The sequence below is a fragment of the Ranitomeya variabilis genome, chromosome 5, assembly GCF_051348905.1.
Source record: "Ranitomeya variabilis isolate aRanVar5 chromosome 5, aRanVar5.hap1, whole genome shotgun sequence".
Taxonomy (NCBI): Eukaryota; Metazoa; Chordata; class Amphibia; order Anura; family Dendrobatidae; genus Ranitomeya; species Ranitomeya variabilis.
Genome location: NC_135236.1, coordinates 172,557,247 through 172,577,155, shown reverse-complemented (window position 1 = coordinate 172,577,155; position 19,909 = coordinate 172,557,247). Strand labels below are relative to the sequence as shown.

General features: G+C 41.2%; 2 protein-coding genes across 2 annotated transcripts in view; one reads left to right on the top strand and one right to left on the bottom strand.

Moving 5' to 3' along the window:
* Positions 1 to 19,909, top strand: part of ANPEP (alanyl aminopeptidase, membrane) — a 261,707-nt gene that overhangs the window by 189,142 nt on the left and 52,656 nt on the right. The window contains exons 5-11 of the mRNA XM_077263513.1: positions 2,800 to 2,929; positions 3,560 to 3,714; positions 5,511 to 5,624; positions 6,352 to 6,495; positions 7,694 to 7,759; positions 13,250 to 13,315; positions 14,053 to 14,231. Coding sequence (XP_077119628.1) covers positions 2,800 to 2,929; positions 3,560 to 3,714; positions 5,511 to 5,624; positions 6,352 to 6,495; positions 7,694 to 7,759; positions 13,250 to 13,315; positions 14,053 to 14,231 — 854 coding nt within the window. The remainder of the gene's footprint in view (positions 1 to 2,799; positions 2,930 to 3,559; positions 3,715 to 5,510; positions 5,625 to 6,351; positions 6,496 to 7,693; positions 7,760 to 13,249; positions 13,316 to 14,052; positions 14,232 to 19,909) is intronic.
* CFAP161 (cilia and flagella associated protein 161) overlaps positions 14,210 to 19,909 on the bottom strand; it is a 106,724-nt gene continuing 101,024 nt past the window's right edge. The window contains exon 8 of the mRNA XM_077263515.1: positions 14,210 to 14,725. The gene's annotated coding sequence lies outside the window, so the exon portion shown is untranslated. The remainder of the gene's footprint in view (positions 14,726 to 19,909) is intronic.

Below are 19,909 nucleotides of genomic sequence, written 5' to 3'. Positions count from 1 at the left end.
GCTGTGTGTGTACGAGGTGTTCGGAGCAGAGCCATGTGTGCAAGGTGTACGGAGCGGAGTTGTGTGTGTATGTGTGTACGAGGTGTACGGAGCAGAGCCGTGTGTGTATGAGGTGTACGGAGTGGAGCCATGTGTGTACGGAGTGGAGTGATGTGTGCATAACCCCCAACCATCCCGGATCCAGCAGGACAGTCCCGATTTTGAGACTCTGTCCCGCTGTCCCGGCCGGGATCCTCCTTTTCCCGCATGGCCTCAGACCAAATGTACCGCCGCTTTAAACTGCTAGCGCGATCTCTAGCTGTGTCGTATCGGAACAGATATTGCTCCTCGATCTGACACTGACTGGCACAGGAGACATGGAGAGGTCTTTATCAGTGGCGTAGCGGAGCTGCAGTGATGTGAGCAGTCAACGGCGCGGCTGGATGACATCATTCAGTGCCGCAGGAGAGGAAGCTGCTGGCTGCTGCAAGGGAGCACGGTGAGAGGTGTTGGTGTGTGTAAGTGTGTGTGTGTGTGTGCAGTGATGGAGAAGGCAATGATAGGGGTTGGGGAGAAGGCAATGATGGGAGTGTGAGGGCAATGATGGGGTGGGGTAACTATGTGTGGCCATTATACTGTACACAGTATCATGTGGGACCATTATACTGTACCCAGCGTTATGTGGGGCCATTATACAGTATGGAGCGTCATGTGGGGTCATTATACTGTTCCCAGCATCATATCGGGCCATTACACTGTACCAAGCATCATGTGGGGCCGTTATACTGTACCCAGCATCATAGGGGCCATTATACTGTACCCAGCACCATGTGGGGCCATTATACTGTACCCAGCATCATGTGGAGCCAATATACTGTATGGAGCATCATGTGAGGCCATTATACTGTATCTGCATCATGTGGGGCCATTATACAGTACGCAGCATCATGTGGGGCCATTATACTGTACAAAGCATCATGTGAGGCCATTATACAGTATGCAGCATCATGTGGGCCCATTATACTGTATGGAGCATCATGTGGGGCCATTATACTGTACGCAGCATCATGTGGGGCCATTGTACTGTATGCAGCATCATGTGGGGCCATTATACAGTATGGAGCACTGTTTGCCCATTATACACTACTGAGCATCATGTGTGGCCATTATACAGTATGGAGCACTATGTGTGGCCATTATACAGTATGGAGAACTGTGTAGCCATATTTTTTGTTTATAATTATTGTTTATGAAACAGTGTGTTCAGCAGTGCTAAATGGGTGTGGTTGGGGTGTGGGTATGGGTGTGACTAGTTACGAAATGGGTGTGGTCAGAGGCATGGGCTAAAATTTGTCACTGCGCACACTGCAAACTTTGTCCCGCTTTCCCTTCTTCAAAAGTTAGGAGGTATGGTGTAACTGCTGCTTCTGACATACATAAAATGTTAATCAATGACCTTCTTTCTCATAGTTGGTAACACCGTTTTCGTAAAATCCAGTCAGTCTGAATATAAAATTAATTAACTCCTGCGATAAGTGCCATAAATTATAATAATTGAACTACCAAAATTTGGGTTTTTCGGTCACCCCATCTCCCTAAAGATATGCAATAAAAACTGAACAAAACATTGCATGTATCCCAAAATGGTATGAATAAAAACATTAACTCACCTTGAAAAAACAAGCTCTAATATACCACTATTGTCAGAAAAATAAAATCACTACAGGTCTTGGAAAATGGTGCCACAAATCACTTTTTGATGTTAACTTTTGGTGTTTTTTTTCTCAATATTAAGATAAAAAGAAATATGAAAGTTTGGTATTGCTGTAATCATACTGATGTGAAGAATCATAATGACAGGTCATTTTTACATACAATCAACGCCGAAAACAAAGGTTTACTCAAAATCCCAAAAATAAAGAGGAATTGTGTTTATTCACTACATGTATATATGTTGATTGTGTGGAGAACATCAGCATTTCAATATTCACTTCAGGTACCAGGAAAGCTACAATTGGCCCTGCCGACTGTCCTTGGTGATGCTGTCCACATGTCAGTGTAATTTTGCAGTCGCCAACAAAATGTCTCCACACTGTGATCCTAAACTTCACACCCCCAGAAGGGGAGGTGAGAAGTGACATCACACATACACACACGCACACACACGTGAGCAGATTCCACCCACTTTTACTGCAGTCATAATGGGAGCTGGCAATACAATTGGTGTTCATGTCAAATTTCAGCAGCTGCTCCCCCTAGTGTTTAAAAGTTGAAAATATCAAAACTTTTAAAATCATTTTCAGATTTTATAACACTAGAAAAAATAAATATAAATAATAACAATCTTTATTTATATAGCGCCAACATCTTCCGCAGCGCTTTACAGTTTAACAGTTTCAAACGCTCGTCATAAGTAGCAACATTAACAATACAATAATTAAAGCACAATAAAACGACCCTGCTCGTGAGAGCTTACAATCTACAATGAGGTGGGGGAGATACAAAGTACATGATGTATTTACAATGATGGTCTAGCCATCTTCAGGGGGTGGGGGATAGATAAAAAAAAATTAATACTTAAAAATTTCAAATTCTTATACGTTTTAGTTTTTGATGATAAATTCTTTTTAAAAGAGGAGCATGGGGTTCACCCTAAAGTGCATCTATACTATTAATACCTATCGGCTGATACTATGTTACTAATTGTAATGACTAATTTATTTTGATAAATGTTGGATGACAAATGTTTCGTAGTGGGAAGTTTATTTTGTTACCTCTAAAGAAATACACGGTATATTTCAATATTTACTATATTTGCAGGTTAAAATTTGGGGTCGTAAAAAAGCAATTAAGGATGAGAATCAAGGAGAATATGCTCTGAATGTCACCCAGCCAATTCTGGAATCTTTTGAAGAATATTACGGTGTGAAATACCCTTTGCCAAAATCAGGTATGTGTATATAGTGCATCTGTGTTTAGTGGTGGTTTCTAATACTAATTTAGATAATGTGGGCACTGATGTTAAAAATGTAAATTAAAAGTGATCCTCCAATAAAAAACTAAAATTATGAAAAGGTGCTTGCCCTACCTGGTCCTCGCAGGCTCCATCCCTGTGACTGTATGTTGTGCTGCGAGAAGTGGCTGTCACGAGCTACCAGAACTCTGTAGGACAGAGAGCTATAACCTGTGCAGCCTTACAGACAGCAGTTTTTACAGATTTTATTCTGGTTTTCTCCCAATGTATTGCAAAGGGTGAAATACACATGAAATCTGCAAAAAGAATTTGGCACAGATATTTCCCACAACCAATGGATGAGTTTGTATAAACCCCATTCACATGTGCTGTACATTGCTGTTGCATGGAGAGGGACAAGGTTGATCTGAGAAACAAAGAATATTACATTTATACTATATATTACTTAGTTTTATTTATTATATGATGGAAAAATAAATTTAATGAGAATGAAAATATGCTGATGGGGAAATTGTTGGGATTGGTTGTGTATTTTGTATGTTAAGATGTGAATGTTGGCAGCTGCACAGATAAATTAGTGCTTTAATAGTGAAGTCTCTCCCATAGACCAGGTAGCTCTCCCAGACTTCGGTGCAGGAGCCATGGAGAACTGGGGACTTGTGACCTACAGAGAGACTGCGCTCCTTTATGACCCCTTGGAATCCTCCATTGGTAACAAGGAGAGGGTGGTCACAGTAATAGCTCATGAGCTGGCACATCAGGTTGGTTACCTTTTATACTATCTAAGATATTATATACTACATATCACGTCCTTAATTGAAGGGAAGCTACCAAGAAAATGTTACTAATAAACTAGCAGTGTGTTTGCATACATAGCAGGACATCTAATTTCCAGACTAATCTTGGCTACAAAACTTGTTTTTCTAGATATGGCGCATTGAGTTACTACAAGGCAGGTGTCATTATTATTGTTGTATTGGGACCTATACAACCATAGCACTAGACTGATTAGTAAAATCCTCTAATGAATAATGATTCCTGGGAATAAACAGCAATGGTTATGATTAAAGCAGAAAAAAAAATCAGCCCTGAAAATGCAACAAAATTATGGGGCATGTCATTTCTCATTTGTCGACAGTATGTTTGCAAAACTGCTCATTAGTTTCTGTGAACCCACATGAGTATATGGTATTAGAATCCATTGATTTCAACCTATAGTCTAACATATGGATCCAGAGGAAGGCAAAACCCTCATGGGGCAGAAACTAATTGTCTCATGTTAGGGAAAAAGTTCTTCCCGGCTCCACATAAGGCAATCAGACTAGTTTTTTGGATCAAGGTCCTATCACAGAACCTAGTGCCTATAACCTGTAATATTATATTTGTCAAGGAAGGATATCCAGACCCTTCTTGAATTTTAGTAGTGAATCAACCATTGCAACATCATTTGGCAGAGCGTTCCATAGTCTCACTGCTCTTACAGTACTGATTATGATTAACCCTTCTTTCCTCCATACATAGAAAATGCCCCGTGTTCCCGTTCCAGGCCTATATGTAAAAAGATCATTAGAAAGATCTCTGTACTGTTCCTCATATATTTGTACATCATAATAAGATCAGCCCTAAGTGATCGATTTTACGGAATAACCCCAAGTTTGATAACCTATCTTGGTATTGCAGTCCACCCATTCCCTTAAAGGGAACCTGTCACCAGGAATAATGCTGTTAATCTGCAGATATGGGGCTAATTTGCAGTTTAAGTGTTATTATGCTGTCTGGCACCTGCACATAGTCAAATGCAGCAGGGAGAAAAGGAGCTTTATTCTCCCTGCTAGCATTCGGTATTCAGTCATAGGGTCGGGGGGGGGGGGGGGAACCGTTTCAGTCACCACTCTGAGTATACAGAGCTGAGCTCTAACCGTGCCCCGGGCCTGACTGACACTGGCTCTATATTGCAACTCAGCTGTCAGTCAGGGCCTGGGGCACGGTTACTGTGTCTGCTCTGTATACTCAGAGCAATGACTGAACCTCCCCCGACCCTGTGACTGAATACCGAATGCTGCCGGGGAGAATAAAGATAATTTTTTCACTGCTGTATTCGGCTGCGTGCAGGCGAAGCACAGCATAATAACGCCACTAATCTGCAAACTAACCCCATATTTGCAGGTTAACAGCATTATTCCTGATGACAGGTTCCCTAGTTCAGCTACAGTATGTCCTTCTCATACACTGGAGAACACAATTGTACATAGTATTCTATGTGTGGCCAAACTAGTGACTTTTGTATGTGCAATTCTCGAACAGTGAAATCTTCAAAATCTCTTCTATAAATTGTTGAACTACGACTGAAATATAAGTTCACCAGATTCTGTACTCTAAACTGGTATACATGTAAAACTCATTCTCTAATTAAGGATAGTAAATCAGATTGCAGCAGAAATTTCCTTTACATGTATATAAATTTACACAGTAACCTTAAACTGCATAAGATAATAGCAGGATAGTCCTTTCTATGTACAGTGCTTGCAACATTTCTTCTTTTCTACGTCTCTTGCAGTGGTTTGGGAATCTTGTAACAATTCGATGGTGGAATGATCTGTGGCTGAATGAAGGTTTCGCCTCTTACGTGGAATATTTGGGAGCCCACAATGCAGAACCTACTTGGAACATAGTAGGTTACTTAAGGTTCTTATGTAAAGTGTCATAACAATTTGGGAGTCCAGATAACTAGTCAGGATTCCCCTTTATTCCCAGCATGAGTGAGCGGTGATGTGATGAGCCAATTAGATTCTCATCCTCTTTTCAGCTCAGCCTGGAGAGCCCTGATAAATGCTGCTTCAGTTCATATAGCTGTGCACACGGGTGTAGATCTCATAAATGTAGACCATGCAGCATCTACGGGGCCTTTGGAGGTAAAATGTCCAACCATAGTTGGTCCCAATCCTTTGTACAGGCCGTCTAGAACATGACAGGATTCTCCTTTCTATATGAATGGTACTGCTTGCTAAAATGGAAGCAGGGAAACAAACACCAGGCTGTTGTGTCCTGGGTCAGTGAATCTGATTCCCTTTATAATTGCCCATAGCTCCTGCAAAAATATCCTAATTTTCTGTCATTTGTTAATTTATGAAGGTACTAGAAGTTTTGTAAAATCTCTGCATAACAAAATTTAGAATACTAAAAACAAATTATTGACCTTTTTCTACATAATATATGTCCTGTATACATACAGTATGTATGCACTATCTTTAATTACTAGTATGCTGGTGTTTACTGAATGATGAAAGTGTAATCACCCATCACAACCAACCAGACATTACTTAAAATGACTACTTTGCTGTTTTAGAAATAAACAGAATTTAGATCAAACTGACATGATTTGTTTCTGACAATTTCAGAAAGACCTGGCAGTGCTTTATGATGTGCACAACGTCATGGGAGTTGATGCTTTAGCCTCTTCTCATCCCCTCACCTCAAATGAAAGTGAAGTGAACACTCCATCTGAAATAAGTGCACTTTTTGATTCCATCACTTACAGTAAGGTAAATGGTGTAAAGTACTTGTCTTCGGCGCCCACATGTACACTCTTGCTATTCATATTCAGTGCCCCTGTAACAGGCGACCTGAGGAGGCCATACAGTTACAGCTACGGAGTCCATGTATCGATTATGCTATGCTCCTATGAGGCATAACCACTAAATCCAGAATATCTGAATATGCGTATTGTATAAGATAAAGAGGTTGTTACTGGGAGGTGTAACTGGACCTTACACCTTTATTCTTCCACTCAAAGGTGATGACAGCACAACTTCCTCATCTCTCCTCTTGTAGTTAAAGAATTTGGGCACCCACCTAAATCTGTTAAAGATTGGCCCCATTTTCCTTCAATAATAATGATAACAAGTTTCCTCTTTGCTCAGGCTTCTCTTCCTCTTGTTCCAGCTTGGATGGAAGATTCAACGCCTCTCACGTGAGCAGATTCGGTGCCTTCTCCTATTTCCTTAATTGTCACAGCAAACATTCCTTTCCTTAAATGGGTTGTGCAGTTTTGGGATAGAAGTCACACTTTGCGTGACTGCAGATTTAGGAGTCCTCACAGCATGTGTACTGCATGTTGGCAGGGTTTTTCCGTTGAGCGTTCAAGTGACCGCAAGGATGCAATTTCCATACTTACACTCACATTCAAGATAAACATGCTTGGCCTCGCTCAGTACCATGTGAATTGAGCAAGGTTGAGCATGTTTAGTTGAGAAAGCACATACTAGTGGTCATGTGACCGCATTTCTAGCAGCAGCCGGATGTTGGTAGTTGCGGTATCCAACATAGTTGACAAAGCTGTTGTGTTTCGCTCAGCAGCTGCTAACATCCAGTGGCTGCTGGCATTGAGAACAGCTGGTCAGTGGGTGTGCCGGAGATTCGACCACAAGTGATCTGACTTTGATTAACTATAATTGATGATAGGTCATCAACATAAAAGTCATGGAGCAACTCTTTAGGAAAGGCATGCTTGGTGTAACAACTGGTGAAGGAGGAGTAGGCATTGAATCTGCTCATGAAAATAGAAATAACGGTAGTAGGGCAACCATGTAATCTGCCACAGTACTCCAATTTCGCCATGAGGTTACTATATTTCCTAGTATATATCCAGTGCATTTTGATGACAACCCATCAGAAGTAGCACAATGTAGAGGAAATTAATCTACTTGAATCAGCTTTTCATTGTACTTACATTGCTTTTAGGGTGCATCAGTCATCCGGATGTTGTCCTCGTTCCTCACTGAAGGCCTTTTTGTAAAGGGATTGCAGGTAAGTACCAGAGCCTTATCTTCTTACTGATCATTCAGACGTCTGGTTTTCCCATATGAGTTCTCTCCATGTGTTTCACGGGTAGCACTCGTGCCTAGTATAGTTTATAGAGCTGTTTCACAAGACCAATTTATTTTGTGGACGGAGTGGTTAGCATGGACAAGTATTGGATCAAAATCAGCATAAGGGTTTGTAAATGTGGAGAAACCATTTTTCTCATCTGAAAAACTCATGAAACTCAGACCAAACTCATGTTAAAATGAGACGAAATTCTGATGAAGATTTGATGGACCCTAAACAAATTCACTGATGAAACTAGGACTGTTAATTGGACATGAAAAGAACGGATGTCTGAATAAGCCCTAACTTAACTATGGGTCTGTATAGATGCTGCAGTTTCAGCTTCATTTGAAAATCAGGCATAAGCAACAGACCTGACACAGCTGTTGTTTACTGAATGTAGGCAACTTAGGACCCATTCACATGTCGGAGTTTTGCATACATGTTCTATTGGTTTATTTTTGCAGATAGAACATGTACCCATTAGAATTTTTGTGTACCGCACACAGACAAAATCTTAGATGTTATCCTATGTGTAAGCACACCTGGGTGATATTCTACAACTTCTCAGGTCTCAATGTAGGAAACGCAGCATGCACTAGTCTGGTCCAATTTACACACCCAATAGTGCATGCAAATACAGCCAGCCCCTGCATGTGTAAGCTATGTGGACGAGAACTTAGATTCAGTGACATCCACAATTTATAGACGTAACTGCTGAGAAAAATTCAGTGTCCTGCATTAATGTAACCCTAAGGTAAATGCACATGTGGAATAAATGCTATGGATTTGTGCATATTACAGTTCCAGCCAAATAGTTGAGTTTTTAACAAATCTCATCTTCATCCTAGAAATATTCTGTGTGCCAGTTGATCTGTGTTGTAGATCCTGAAAATCTGCAGAATGTCAATTTCTGATGTTTTCACTGTGAGAATAACACCTTTTAATTTAGAGAAGTGAAATGAAAGCCAAATAAAATCTGCATTTATGGACTAATTACCATCAATTAGGTTCCTTTAGATTGTTTTTGAATGACAAAGTAATGAATTTTGTGGGTACAATGAGGATTTGGCATAAATTTCATCTAAACTTTTGCAATGGAAAAAGATTTAGAAAAAAATCCATGTTAGGTTAGGACAAGCTAAGGATTTGAAAATCCTAAGAATGCTGTTAAAATTGCACTGATTTTTTTCCTGCTTCATTTCAACAAATTTTTTTAAACCCCATTTACACATATGGTATTGAAACATGTTTAAAAAGTTGCAATGAAAAGCTTTAAATAGAACCTGACAGGATCCGCATGCCCCCCAAACAGCCAGCATTTGTATCTTCCTACATAAATTCTCTGCCTAATAGTCCATTTATTATGTTTTTTACACATTAACAGATCATAGGCAAATTAACCTTTTGACTAGTCAATGGGGAGTTTGCTTCCAAAGGCTAGTCATCACACTTAGCATATGACAGGTCATTGTGCCTCTGAAGCCAGGTGTAGGCTTCCTAGCTTCAGAGGCACACTGTGCATGTCCGGAAGCAGACAAGAATCCTGATGTCAATGGAGGAGTGGAAGAAGGATCTTCTTTACTCCCGGACATGCGCAAGTGCACCTCTGAAGCCAGGAAGCGTACACCCAGCTTCAGAGGTGCAATGACTTATATGAAAGAAAGTTGCGTGCATACTGAAGTCTTGAAGACACACCCACAGGGGCATGATAACATGCTGAGTGAAAGACTAGTAATGGGAAACTAACTGTATTTGATGAGGGCCACACGCTCCTTGGTGTGCCACTGCACATTCAGTTCCCCTGTAGAACTTGTGTCCCAACCTGGAGATCTTCTCTATGACCCTCAGGCCTGGATGCAGCTAGTTTCTTATCTAGTATAGATATTTTTTTGGCTTGCTTGAGAGATAAGGAATCCTTCCTCAACTTAAGGCTGAGTCACACATAACGATATCGTTAACGATATCGTTGCAACGTCACGCTTTTGGTGACGTAGCAACGATCCCACTAACGATCTTGTTATGTGTGACAGTGACCAACGATCAGGCCCCTGCTGGGAGATCGTTGGTCGAAGAGGATGATCAGGACCTTTTTTTGGTCGCTGATCACCCGCTGTCATCGCTGGATCGGCGTGTGTGACGCCGATCCAGCGATGTGTTCACTTGTAACCAGGGTAAATATCGGGTTACTAAGCGCAGGGCCGCACTTAGTAACCCAATATTTACCCTGGTTACCATTGTAAAAGTTAAAAAAAACAGTACATACTCACATTCTGATGTCTGTCACGTCCCCCGGCGTCTACAGGGTTAAAACTGCTTTCGTCAGGAGCGCTGCTAATATGCACGCACTGCTGCCGAGAGCTTCCTGCACTGACTGTGTCAGCGCCGGCCGTAAAGCAGAGCACAGTGGTGACGTCACCGCTGTTGCTGCCGGCGCTGACACATTCAGTGCAGGGAAGCCACCGGCGGGGGACATGACAGACATCAGAATGTGAGTATGTAGTGTTTTTTTTTACTTTTACAATGGTAACCAGGGTAAATATCAGGTTACTAAGCTCGGCCCTGCACTTAGTAACCCGATGTTTACCCTGGTTACCCGGGTGCTGCAGGGGGACTTCGGCATTGTTGAAGGCAGTTTCAACGATGCCGAAGTCGTTCCCCTGATCGTTGGTCGCTGGAGAGAGCTGTCTGTGTAACAGCTCCCCAGCGACCACACAACGACTTACCAACGATCACAGCCAGGTCGTATCGCTGGTCGTGATCGTTGGTAAGTCGTTTAGTGTAACGGTACCTTTAGTCCTTCCTTTAAGCACCTCACCTGAGATAAGGAATCCTGCTGCCACTTCTTTGTGTCCTTCAGAAAATGCTATCCCATTTATGGTGTTCTCCCTTCTTCACACACAAACACACAATTCAATGCAAGTCTGTGAGAAACAATATCAAAGGTCTGATCACTTTTGACTACTTTCCCCTATCTGCCTAACAGGAAACTACATTACTATGCCCATTTAACTCCTCCCATCCTGGGCTGCCCAAAAGTTACCCCATCTGCAGTTAACCTACTGTGGTAGAATACAAACCAAATAAAACAATATTTACAACATGGCAATGCATTATATAGCCATAAGATCTTCATGGGGGATGAGGGCAACCTATCCACTCTTTTACAAAGCCATAATGAATGCAGAGTATATACCAGGTATAAGAAAATATCTTTGCAGAAAGTCAAGCACCCATAGCACCAAACGCACATTTTGCTACAAAATGCTTCATCTGTGACCCCCCATGGGAGGGGGTTCTAACCGTTTCCGGATCAGATGTTATTTTAGTTAGTGAAATAGGATTTTAGGAGATCTTACTTTGAGACCCCCACAGATTTTGAGAACAGGCCTCTGAAATACCCATTCAGCTATCTCCAGCATTTGGCAATGATATGAATGGGACAGGGTCATGGATGTGCAGCCATTGATAATTTCCAGAGGGGCATTTCAGAGTTTATTTTTAAGAATTAATAACACCTTTAAATTAAATCCTCACATAAGTCAATATTTTACTACTGAGAGGATTAAAAGAAACAAAGAGCAATCAAGTCTATTATTTTACTATTCTGCATTTACTAACTAGAAAAAGTGGCAAATCAACCCAAGCAGCTGTTGAAAAAAACAAGGAAAAGTAGTCAAAATCCTTGAAAACTAAAGCTAAATGAATGTTTGTAAAAGGCAAAGTGTTCATTCACGCTGCCATATTGTAGATGGGTGTTGTTGAGATCAGTAATACAACACACAAAGTAACCTATGGTCTATCAATATTATATCAATATCATATATGTATGATGATAGGTGCTGCCATACAGACGCCCTGCATTATTATTATTATTTATTTATATAGCACCATTAATTCCATGGTGCTGTACATGAGAAGGGGTTACATACAAAGTTATAGATATCGTTTACAGTAAACAAATTTACGATGACAGACGGGTACAGAGGGAAGAGGACCCTGTCGTTGCGGACTTACATTCTACGGGATAAGGGGGAAGAGACAGAAGGTCGGGGGTGCAGCAGCTTGGGTGGTGGGGAGGCGACAGAATAGTTATTGCAGGCCGTAAGCTTTCCTGAAGAGATGGGTTTTCAGGTTCCATCTGAAGGATCCGAGGGTGGTGGATAATCGGACGTGTTGAGGCATGGAATTCCAGAGGATGGGGGATATTCGGGAGAAATCTTGGAGGCGGTTGTGTGAGGAACGAATAAGTGTGGAGGAGAGTAGGAGGTCTTGTGAGGATCAAAGATTACGTGAGGGAAGATATTGGGAGATTAGTTCAGAGATATAGGGAGGGGACAGGTTGTGGATGGCTTTGTAGGTCAGTGTTAGTAGTTTGAACTGGATTCGTTGGAGAATTGGGAGACAGTGGAAGGATTTGCAGAGGGGAGAAACAGGGGAGTAGCGAGGAAAGAGGTGGATTAGTCGGGCAGTAGAGCTAAGGAAAGACTGGAGTGGTGCAAGAGAGTTAGCGGGGAGGCCACAGAGGAGGATGTTGCAGTAATCGAGGCGGGAGATGATGAGAGCATGCACAAGAATGTTAGTAGATTGAGGGCTGAGGAAGGGACGGATTCTGGAAATATTTTTGAGTTGGAAGCGACAGGAGGTTTCAAGAGTTTGGAAGTGCGATTTGAAGGACAGGGCAGAATCGAGAGTTACTCCGAGCCAGCGGATTTCAGGTGAGGGAGAGAGCGTGATGCCGTTTACCCTAATAGATAGGTTGGGTAGGGGAGGTATGTGAGATGGAGGAAGATGATGAGTTTGGTTTTGTCTACATTGAGTTTTAGGAAGCGAGAGGTGAAGAAGGAGGATATGGCTGATAGACACTCCGGAATTCTGGACAGCAGAGAGGTGACATCTGGGCCAGAGAGGTAGATCTGAGTGTCGTCCGCATACAAGTGGTATTGGAAGCCATGAGACTTTATGAGTTGTCCTAGGCTAAGGGTATAGATGGAAAAAAGTAGGGGCCCCAGGACTTAGCATTGAGGGACTCAAACAGAGAGAGGGTGGGATGAGGAGGTAGTGTGGGAGTGGGAAACGCTAAATGTGCGGTCAGAAAGGTATGAGGTAATCCAGGACAGGGGAAGGTCTTTGATGCCAAGGGAAGAATGAATAGGCAATTTGAATCTGTAGCAGTAGGCAGTGGTCGACTATATCGAAGGCAGAGGACAGGTCGAGAAGGAGGAGGATGGAGAACTGTCTGTTAGCTTTGGCTGTGAGTACGTCATTAGTAATTTTGGTTAGGGCAGTTTTGGTGGAGTGGTGGGGGCGGAAGCCAGATTGGAGGTTGTCAAGGAGAGAGTTAGATGAGATGAGAATTAGCTTATCTGTGTGTATTAAAATGTATAATTCAGTAGTCAGTGTTAACTTTCTTTTCTAACGCTTTCCTAGGCATACCTTAAGGAATTCGAATATGATAATACAGTGTACGTTAATCTGTGGAATTCCTTGCAAGCAGTAAGTTCAAATAAAGTTTACATAATAATTTTTCAACTGTATAAACTTCTCTATATTTGTATGCACATTTCTGAATTCTTTTTAATAAGTGTAACATACGGTATATAAAGGTTTTCACCAGCTCCTCTCTCCTGCCTGATCTAAAATTGGATGTGGATAGACTTTGTCGCACATTGGCGAAACAGTTACAGAGACAAGTGTCTAACACCTATCAAATATTCTGTACAAAACTTGCTGGACATAGGATAAAAAATCACCAATTCTATCCTTTTATTTATTATATGTTGTGGAGTTACTTCTGCTTTGCACATTTAGATTTAAGATAGCTATATTGTAAATGTTATGAAACTTTTCTAAAAAAATTAAAAAAAAAGCCTTCAACGTGATCAATATGTGCACATATTAAATATTAGAATAAATATTCAAAAATGGGTATGCACCTTGGCATGCATTTACATAACTTTTTATTACATAATTCTGTCATTGAAATAATTCAAGTATTTTTGGGTGTGATCTCCGGTTAGCAAGAAAAGGGAGCAGATAGAAGGGAATAACAATAGAATATGCAATGTGCAAACTCAATACCCTATATAGCTGCAGATTTTATTTTGCTGATGTATTACATGAAACAGACTGAATTTAATACATTTAAGCCAATGCACTGGCAATGCCGAACATATGCAACAGAAATTACGGTATGTTGGTTATGCCTTCAATCTTCTTCTGTTTTGTTCTAGGCGTACGACGCAGAAACTGTTAAAGTTGAGCTCCCAGCCAAAATTGAAACCATTATGAACACATGGGTCTTGCAAATGGGTTTTCCAGTGGTGACAATAAATACAGCAACGGGTACTCTAACGCAGAAACATTTTCTTCTAGATCCCAACTCAACAGTCACTCGACCATCAGAGTTTAAGTAAGTTAATAATTCAAAGAAAATCTATCACCAGACTTTACAGTTCAAGCCTCATAGATTATTAAATAGATTTCTCGGGCATGATGAGGCTGATGTACTTAAAAAAAAATAATCCATATCAGAATGGTTGTATAATCCTTTTTTTAATATTAAGATAAGCATTTTATGAGTCTAACCAGAGTTGGATTAAAAAAAATGCTCATTTTATGATCAGGCAAGAAAATTGTAAAAATGGATTATTCCTGATTTTGACAGCTGACACCCTGCTCTAAGTGCCAGGAGAGGTCACGCACTGCTCCTGGCACTTTAACCCCCTAAATGCTGTGATAGAATGCATTCGCAGCATTTCGGGAGCTGGCAGAGCACTGATAGACCCTCTGCCCTTGGATCGGAGGATACTCTGCGGCGTGATGCGTGGTCCCGATCATTGCCATGGTTACTGATCGTTGTCATGGTTACCCGATGTCGCCATGATGACATCCGGGTCACTACAGCTAGGAAAGAAATAAAAAAGGAGAAAAAAATGTTTTAAATAATTGGAAAACTATTTTTTTAATTTAAAATAATAGTAAAAAAATAAAAAGATATTGCATCTATAAATAAATAAATATTTCTATGAAAAAAAATATAAACAATAAAAGTGCACATATTTGGTATCGCCTCGTCCGCAAAGACTTGACCTATAAAACTGCCCCATTAGTTAACCCCTTTAGTGAATACCATAATAAAAATAAAAAAAAAAAACAAAGCAAAAAACAACGTTTTATCATCATACTGCTGAACAAAAAGTTGATTAAAACGCGATAAAAAACATGGCACCGTTGTAAAAGTAATCTTGTCCAGCAAAAAACAAGCTGCCTTACAGCTCCATCAGCAGAAAAATAAAAAAGTTATAGCTCTCAGAATAAAGTGATAAAAATTATTTTTTTGCTATAAAATAGTTTTTATTGTGTAAAAGCATCAAAACATAAAAAAATATATAAATGTGGTATCTCTGTAATTGCACTGACTTAAAGAATAAAACTGCCTTATCAAGTTTACCACACACAGAACGGCATAAACCCACCTCAAAACAAATTTCCTGAATTGTTAGTTTTTGTTCATTCTGCCTCCCAAAAATCAGAATAGAAAGCGATCAAAAAAAGTAATGTTACCGATAATGGTACAAATAGAAACATCTACTTGTCCCGTAAAAAACAATCCCTCACATGACTCTGTGGGCCAAAATATGGGAAAATTATAGCTCTCAAAATATGGTGATGCAAAAACTATTTCTTGCAATAAAAAGTTTTTTAGTGTGTGACAACAGCCAAACATAAAACCCCGATATAAATCTGGCATTGCTATAATTGCACCGACCCAAAGAATAAAGTCGCCTAATTACTTATAACGCACGAAGAACGGCGTACAAAATAAATAAAACCAATTCTTCATCTGTTGTTGATTTTTCAATCTGCCTCCCAAAGATCGCAGTAAGGCTGGGTGCACATTTATCCTGCACTCTGCGCTGAGCGCTTGCACCAGGGTTTCCATGTAAATCTCTTAAATACGTGATTCAGATGGAACCACTGGAGGAAGATTCCCCATAATGAGGCAGGTGGAGACACTGTGGACGCCGTCTGACCTGTGATCCGGCGTTGTCTGTTTTCTTAGGATTGCATGAAAGTGCCATTGGCCACAGTTTTGTGCATTTCTGAAAAGAAGGACATCGCTGAACAGAGACCAGACTGAGTCCAGAGTAACTCTGCTGCCTCATTATTGTGAATGGATCTCTCGGGGGTTTCATCTGAATCACATCAGTCAGAGATTTAGATGGAAACCCAAAAGTGCTCAGCGTAGAGTGCCGGATACATGTGATCCGAAACGTTCCCAACAAAAGCTTCAACTCAATCCACAAAAAGAGCAAGCCCTTGCTCAGGTCTGTCATCCACGTTACTGGTAGCACAAAGGCTCTGGAAAAGCAAAATGGCTCTTCAACCGCTAAAAGAAATTCAGCAAATTCTCTGCTCCCAAATCCAAGTGCCCCCTCCCTTCTGAGCCCCATAGTGTACCTAAACCACATGTAGCATTCATGTTTGGAATTTCTGAAGCAATGAGGGCCCACCTAATTTAGGAGTGCATGCCTCCAGAAGCACAGTCTGGGCATAACGAACTGGTGACTGCAATGTACTGGTCACTACAGCGTACTGGTCACTACAACAACAGTTTGCAATTTTCACTCGGCAACATTCATTGTTGCTTGTTTCTGGAAAATACCCATGGAGTAAAAATCGTCACTACACCTGTAGATAAATTCCCCAAGGGGTATAATTTCCAAAATAGGATCACTTGAGGGGCATTCTGCTCTTCTACCAATCAGGGGTTCTGTATATGGAGTCTGCAAACTGTTCTAGGAACATCTACGCTCCAAAAAACAAATAGCCCTCTATTCCTCACAAGTCTCTCCATATGGCTAAGTAGTACTGTACAGCCACATATACAGCCACATATGGGGTATTGCCACGTTCAGTAGGAATTGTGGGACAAATTTTGGTACCATTTTTACCCACTTGAATGAAAATGTAAAATCTAGGGCTAAAAAAAAATGGTGGTAAAAATGTATTTTTTTTTTTTTTCACTGCCCAATGGTATAAAATTCTGCGACACACCAGTGGTGTCAATATGATCACTGCACTACTAGATTAATTCATTGAGAGGTGTAGTTTGTTAAATGGGGTCGCTTATGGGGGGTTGGCACCTCAAGGGCTCTCCCAGTGGATCATGGCAACTGCAAACGATAACAGTAAAATCTGTGGCTCCTTGCCTTCTGACCTTTGCACTGTGCCTGAAAAATATTTCCCAATTACATGTAGGGCACTGGCACACTCAGGAAAAAATAAACCTCAGTTTGTTGCAAGAAAAATTCCTATTAGCAATTACAAAAATTAAAAACTTGGGGCTAAAACTACATTTTAGTGGTAAAAATGTAATTCATTCTTTTTTGACTGCTCAATGGTATAAAATTCTGTGAGGCACATGTGGTGTCAATATAATCACTGCACCCCTAGATGAATCAATTAGGGAGTGTAGTTTGTAAAATGAGTTCACATATAGGGGTTTCTGTTCTGTCACCTCAGGGGTTCTGCCAATGACATGGCACCCTCAAACCATTCCAGCAAAATCTGAACTCCAATATGGCACCTCTTCCCTTCTGAGCTTTGCACTGTGTCTCAAAAGTAGTATTCCCTCACATAAGGGGTATCAGCGTACTCAAGAGAAATTGCACAAGACATTGTATGGTGCAATTTCTCCTGTTCCCCTTATTTCCATTTTTTCACAAATAAATGCAAGTCATACTTAAAAAAAAATTACCACTATAATTAAGCACAATATGTCATGAAAAAAACAATCTCAAAACCTGTGGGATCCGTTTAAGTATTCCAGAATTATTACCTCATAAAGTGACAGAGGCCAGAATAGTAATAATTGGCCTGGTCATTAATGTGCAAACCACCTTCAGGGGTAAAGGTGTTAAAATATTTACAAGGCAGATTGCCACCATCAATAGAAAACAGAAGATTCACATATTTTTCTCATAAAGTCATCAAAAGCAAATTACAAACTTATTGAAATGATTCACCAACGCATCCCAAGACAGAGAAATGGTAAAGCAAATGCCATTTGAAGTCCAGCTATAGGATGAGGTCATTGTGGAATCTAAAGAGATAATCTACAAGAGGAGGACATAACTGCTGCTAAGTGATTTATATACTAGAGAAGGAATAGCTGCTTCTAAAGGGCTAATCTGCAAGAAGAGGACACTGCTGATGCTTACATACAGATTAATATAGTAGAGATGGTTCTAAAGGGTTAACCTGCTAATCCAGTGGATGACATACATAATTTGAAGGTTAATCTTCTAGAAAAGGACAGAGCTGTTTCTAAAAGGTTAATCTGCTTAGGAAGGAAATACCTGCTTCCAAAGAGTTAATCTTCAGGTGAATGATCTAGAGGTGGACATGGCAGTTTTTTTTGTAAAGATTAGCTGTTTGTAAATGGAAAATCTACTAGAGGAGGAGATAACTATTTCTAAGACTAAGGGTACTGTCACACAGTGGCACTTTGATCGCTACGACGGCACGATCCGTGACGTTCCAGCGATATCCATACGATATCGCACGGACCCTGCTGAGAATCGTACGTCGTAGCAGATCATTTGAAACTTTATTTCGTCGCTGGATCTCCCGCTGTCATCGCTGGATCGTTGTGTGTGACAGCGATCCAGCGATGCGATCTCTTGTAACCAGGGTAGACATCGGGTTACTAAGCGCAGGGCCGCGCTTAGTAACCCGATGTTTACCCTGGTTGCCAGCGTAAAAGTAAAAAAAAAAAAACAGTACATACTCACATTCCGGTGTCCGTCAGGTCCCTTGCCGTCTGCTTCCCGCTCTGACTGACTGCCGGCCGGAAAGCAGGGCACAGCACAGCGGTGACGTCACCGCTGTGCTGTGCTTTCACTTTACGGCCGGCAGTCAGTCAGAGCGGGAAGCAGACGGCAAGGGACCTGACGGACACCGGAATGTGAGTATGTACTGTTTGTTTTTTTTTACTTTTACGCTGGTAACCAGGGTAAACATCGGGTTACTAAGCGCGGCCCTGCGCTTAGTAACCCGATGTTTACCCTGGTTACCCGGGGCCTTCGGCATCGTTGGTCGCTGGAGAGTGGTCTGTGTGACAGCACTCCAGCGACCACACAACGACTTTCCAACGATCACGGCCAGGTCGTATCGCTGGTCGTGATCGTTGGAAAGTTGCGGAGTGTGACAGTACCCTTAATCTCCTAGAGAGGACCACATACTGCCTGTAAAAGATTAACTGGCTTGAGGAGCACATACATGCTTGTAAAGGTCTAATCTGAATGTCATGCTAATAGACATGAGCCAGAAGCAACCACTCCACACTTAGGGGAAGACTGTGACAGGGTTTAAGGTACCTTCACACTCAGCAACTTTAGGGTATGTGCACACGTCAGGATTTCTTGCAGAAATTTCCTAAAGAAAAGCGGAAATTTTCTGCAAGAAATCCGCATTTTTTTTTGCGTTTTTTTTCCCGTTTTTTTCGTGTTTTTTTTTTAGCATTTTGCAAGCGAAATTAGCTTGCAGAATGCTAAAGTTTTCCAAGCGATCTGTAGCATCGCTTGGAAAACTGACAGGTTGGTCACACTTGTCAAACATAGTGTTTGACAAGTGTGACCAACTTTTTACTATAGATGCAGCCTATGCAGCATCTATAGTAAAAGATAGAATGTTTAAAAATAATAAAAAAAATTAAAAAAATGCTTATACTCACTTGCAGACAGCTGATCTCCTCAGTGGCGTCCGTTCCTATAGATGGTGCGTGCAGGACCTTCGGTGACGTCACGGTCACGTGAGCGGTCACATGAGCGGTCTCGCGACCAATCACAAGACCATGACGTCTTCGCAGGTCCTTCACACAGAGCATCTATAGGAACGGAAGAGAGAGCATGCACTGGAGAGGCGGGAAGATTCCGGGGGCCATCAGAGGGTGAGTATATGACTATTTTTTATTTTAATTCTTTTTTTTTTACCAATTATATGGTGCCCAGTCCGTGGAGGAGAGTCTCCTCTCCTCCACCCTGGGTACCAACCGCACATGGTCTGCTTACTTCCCGCATGGTG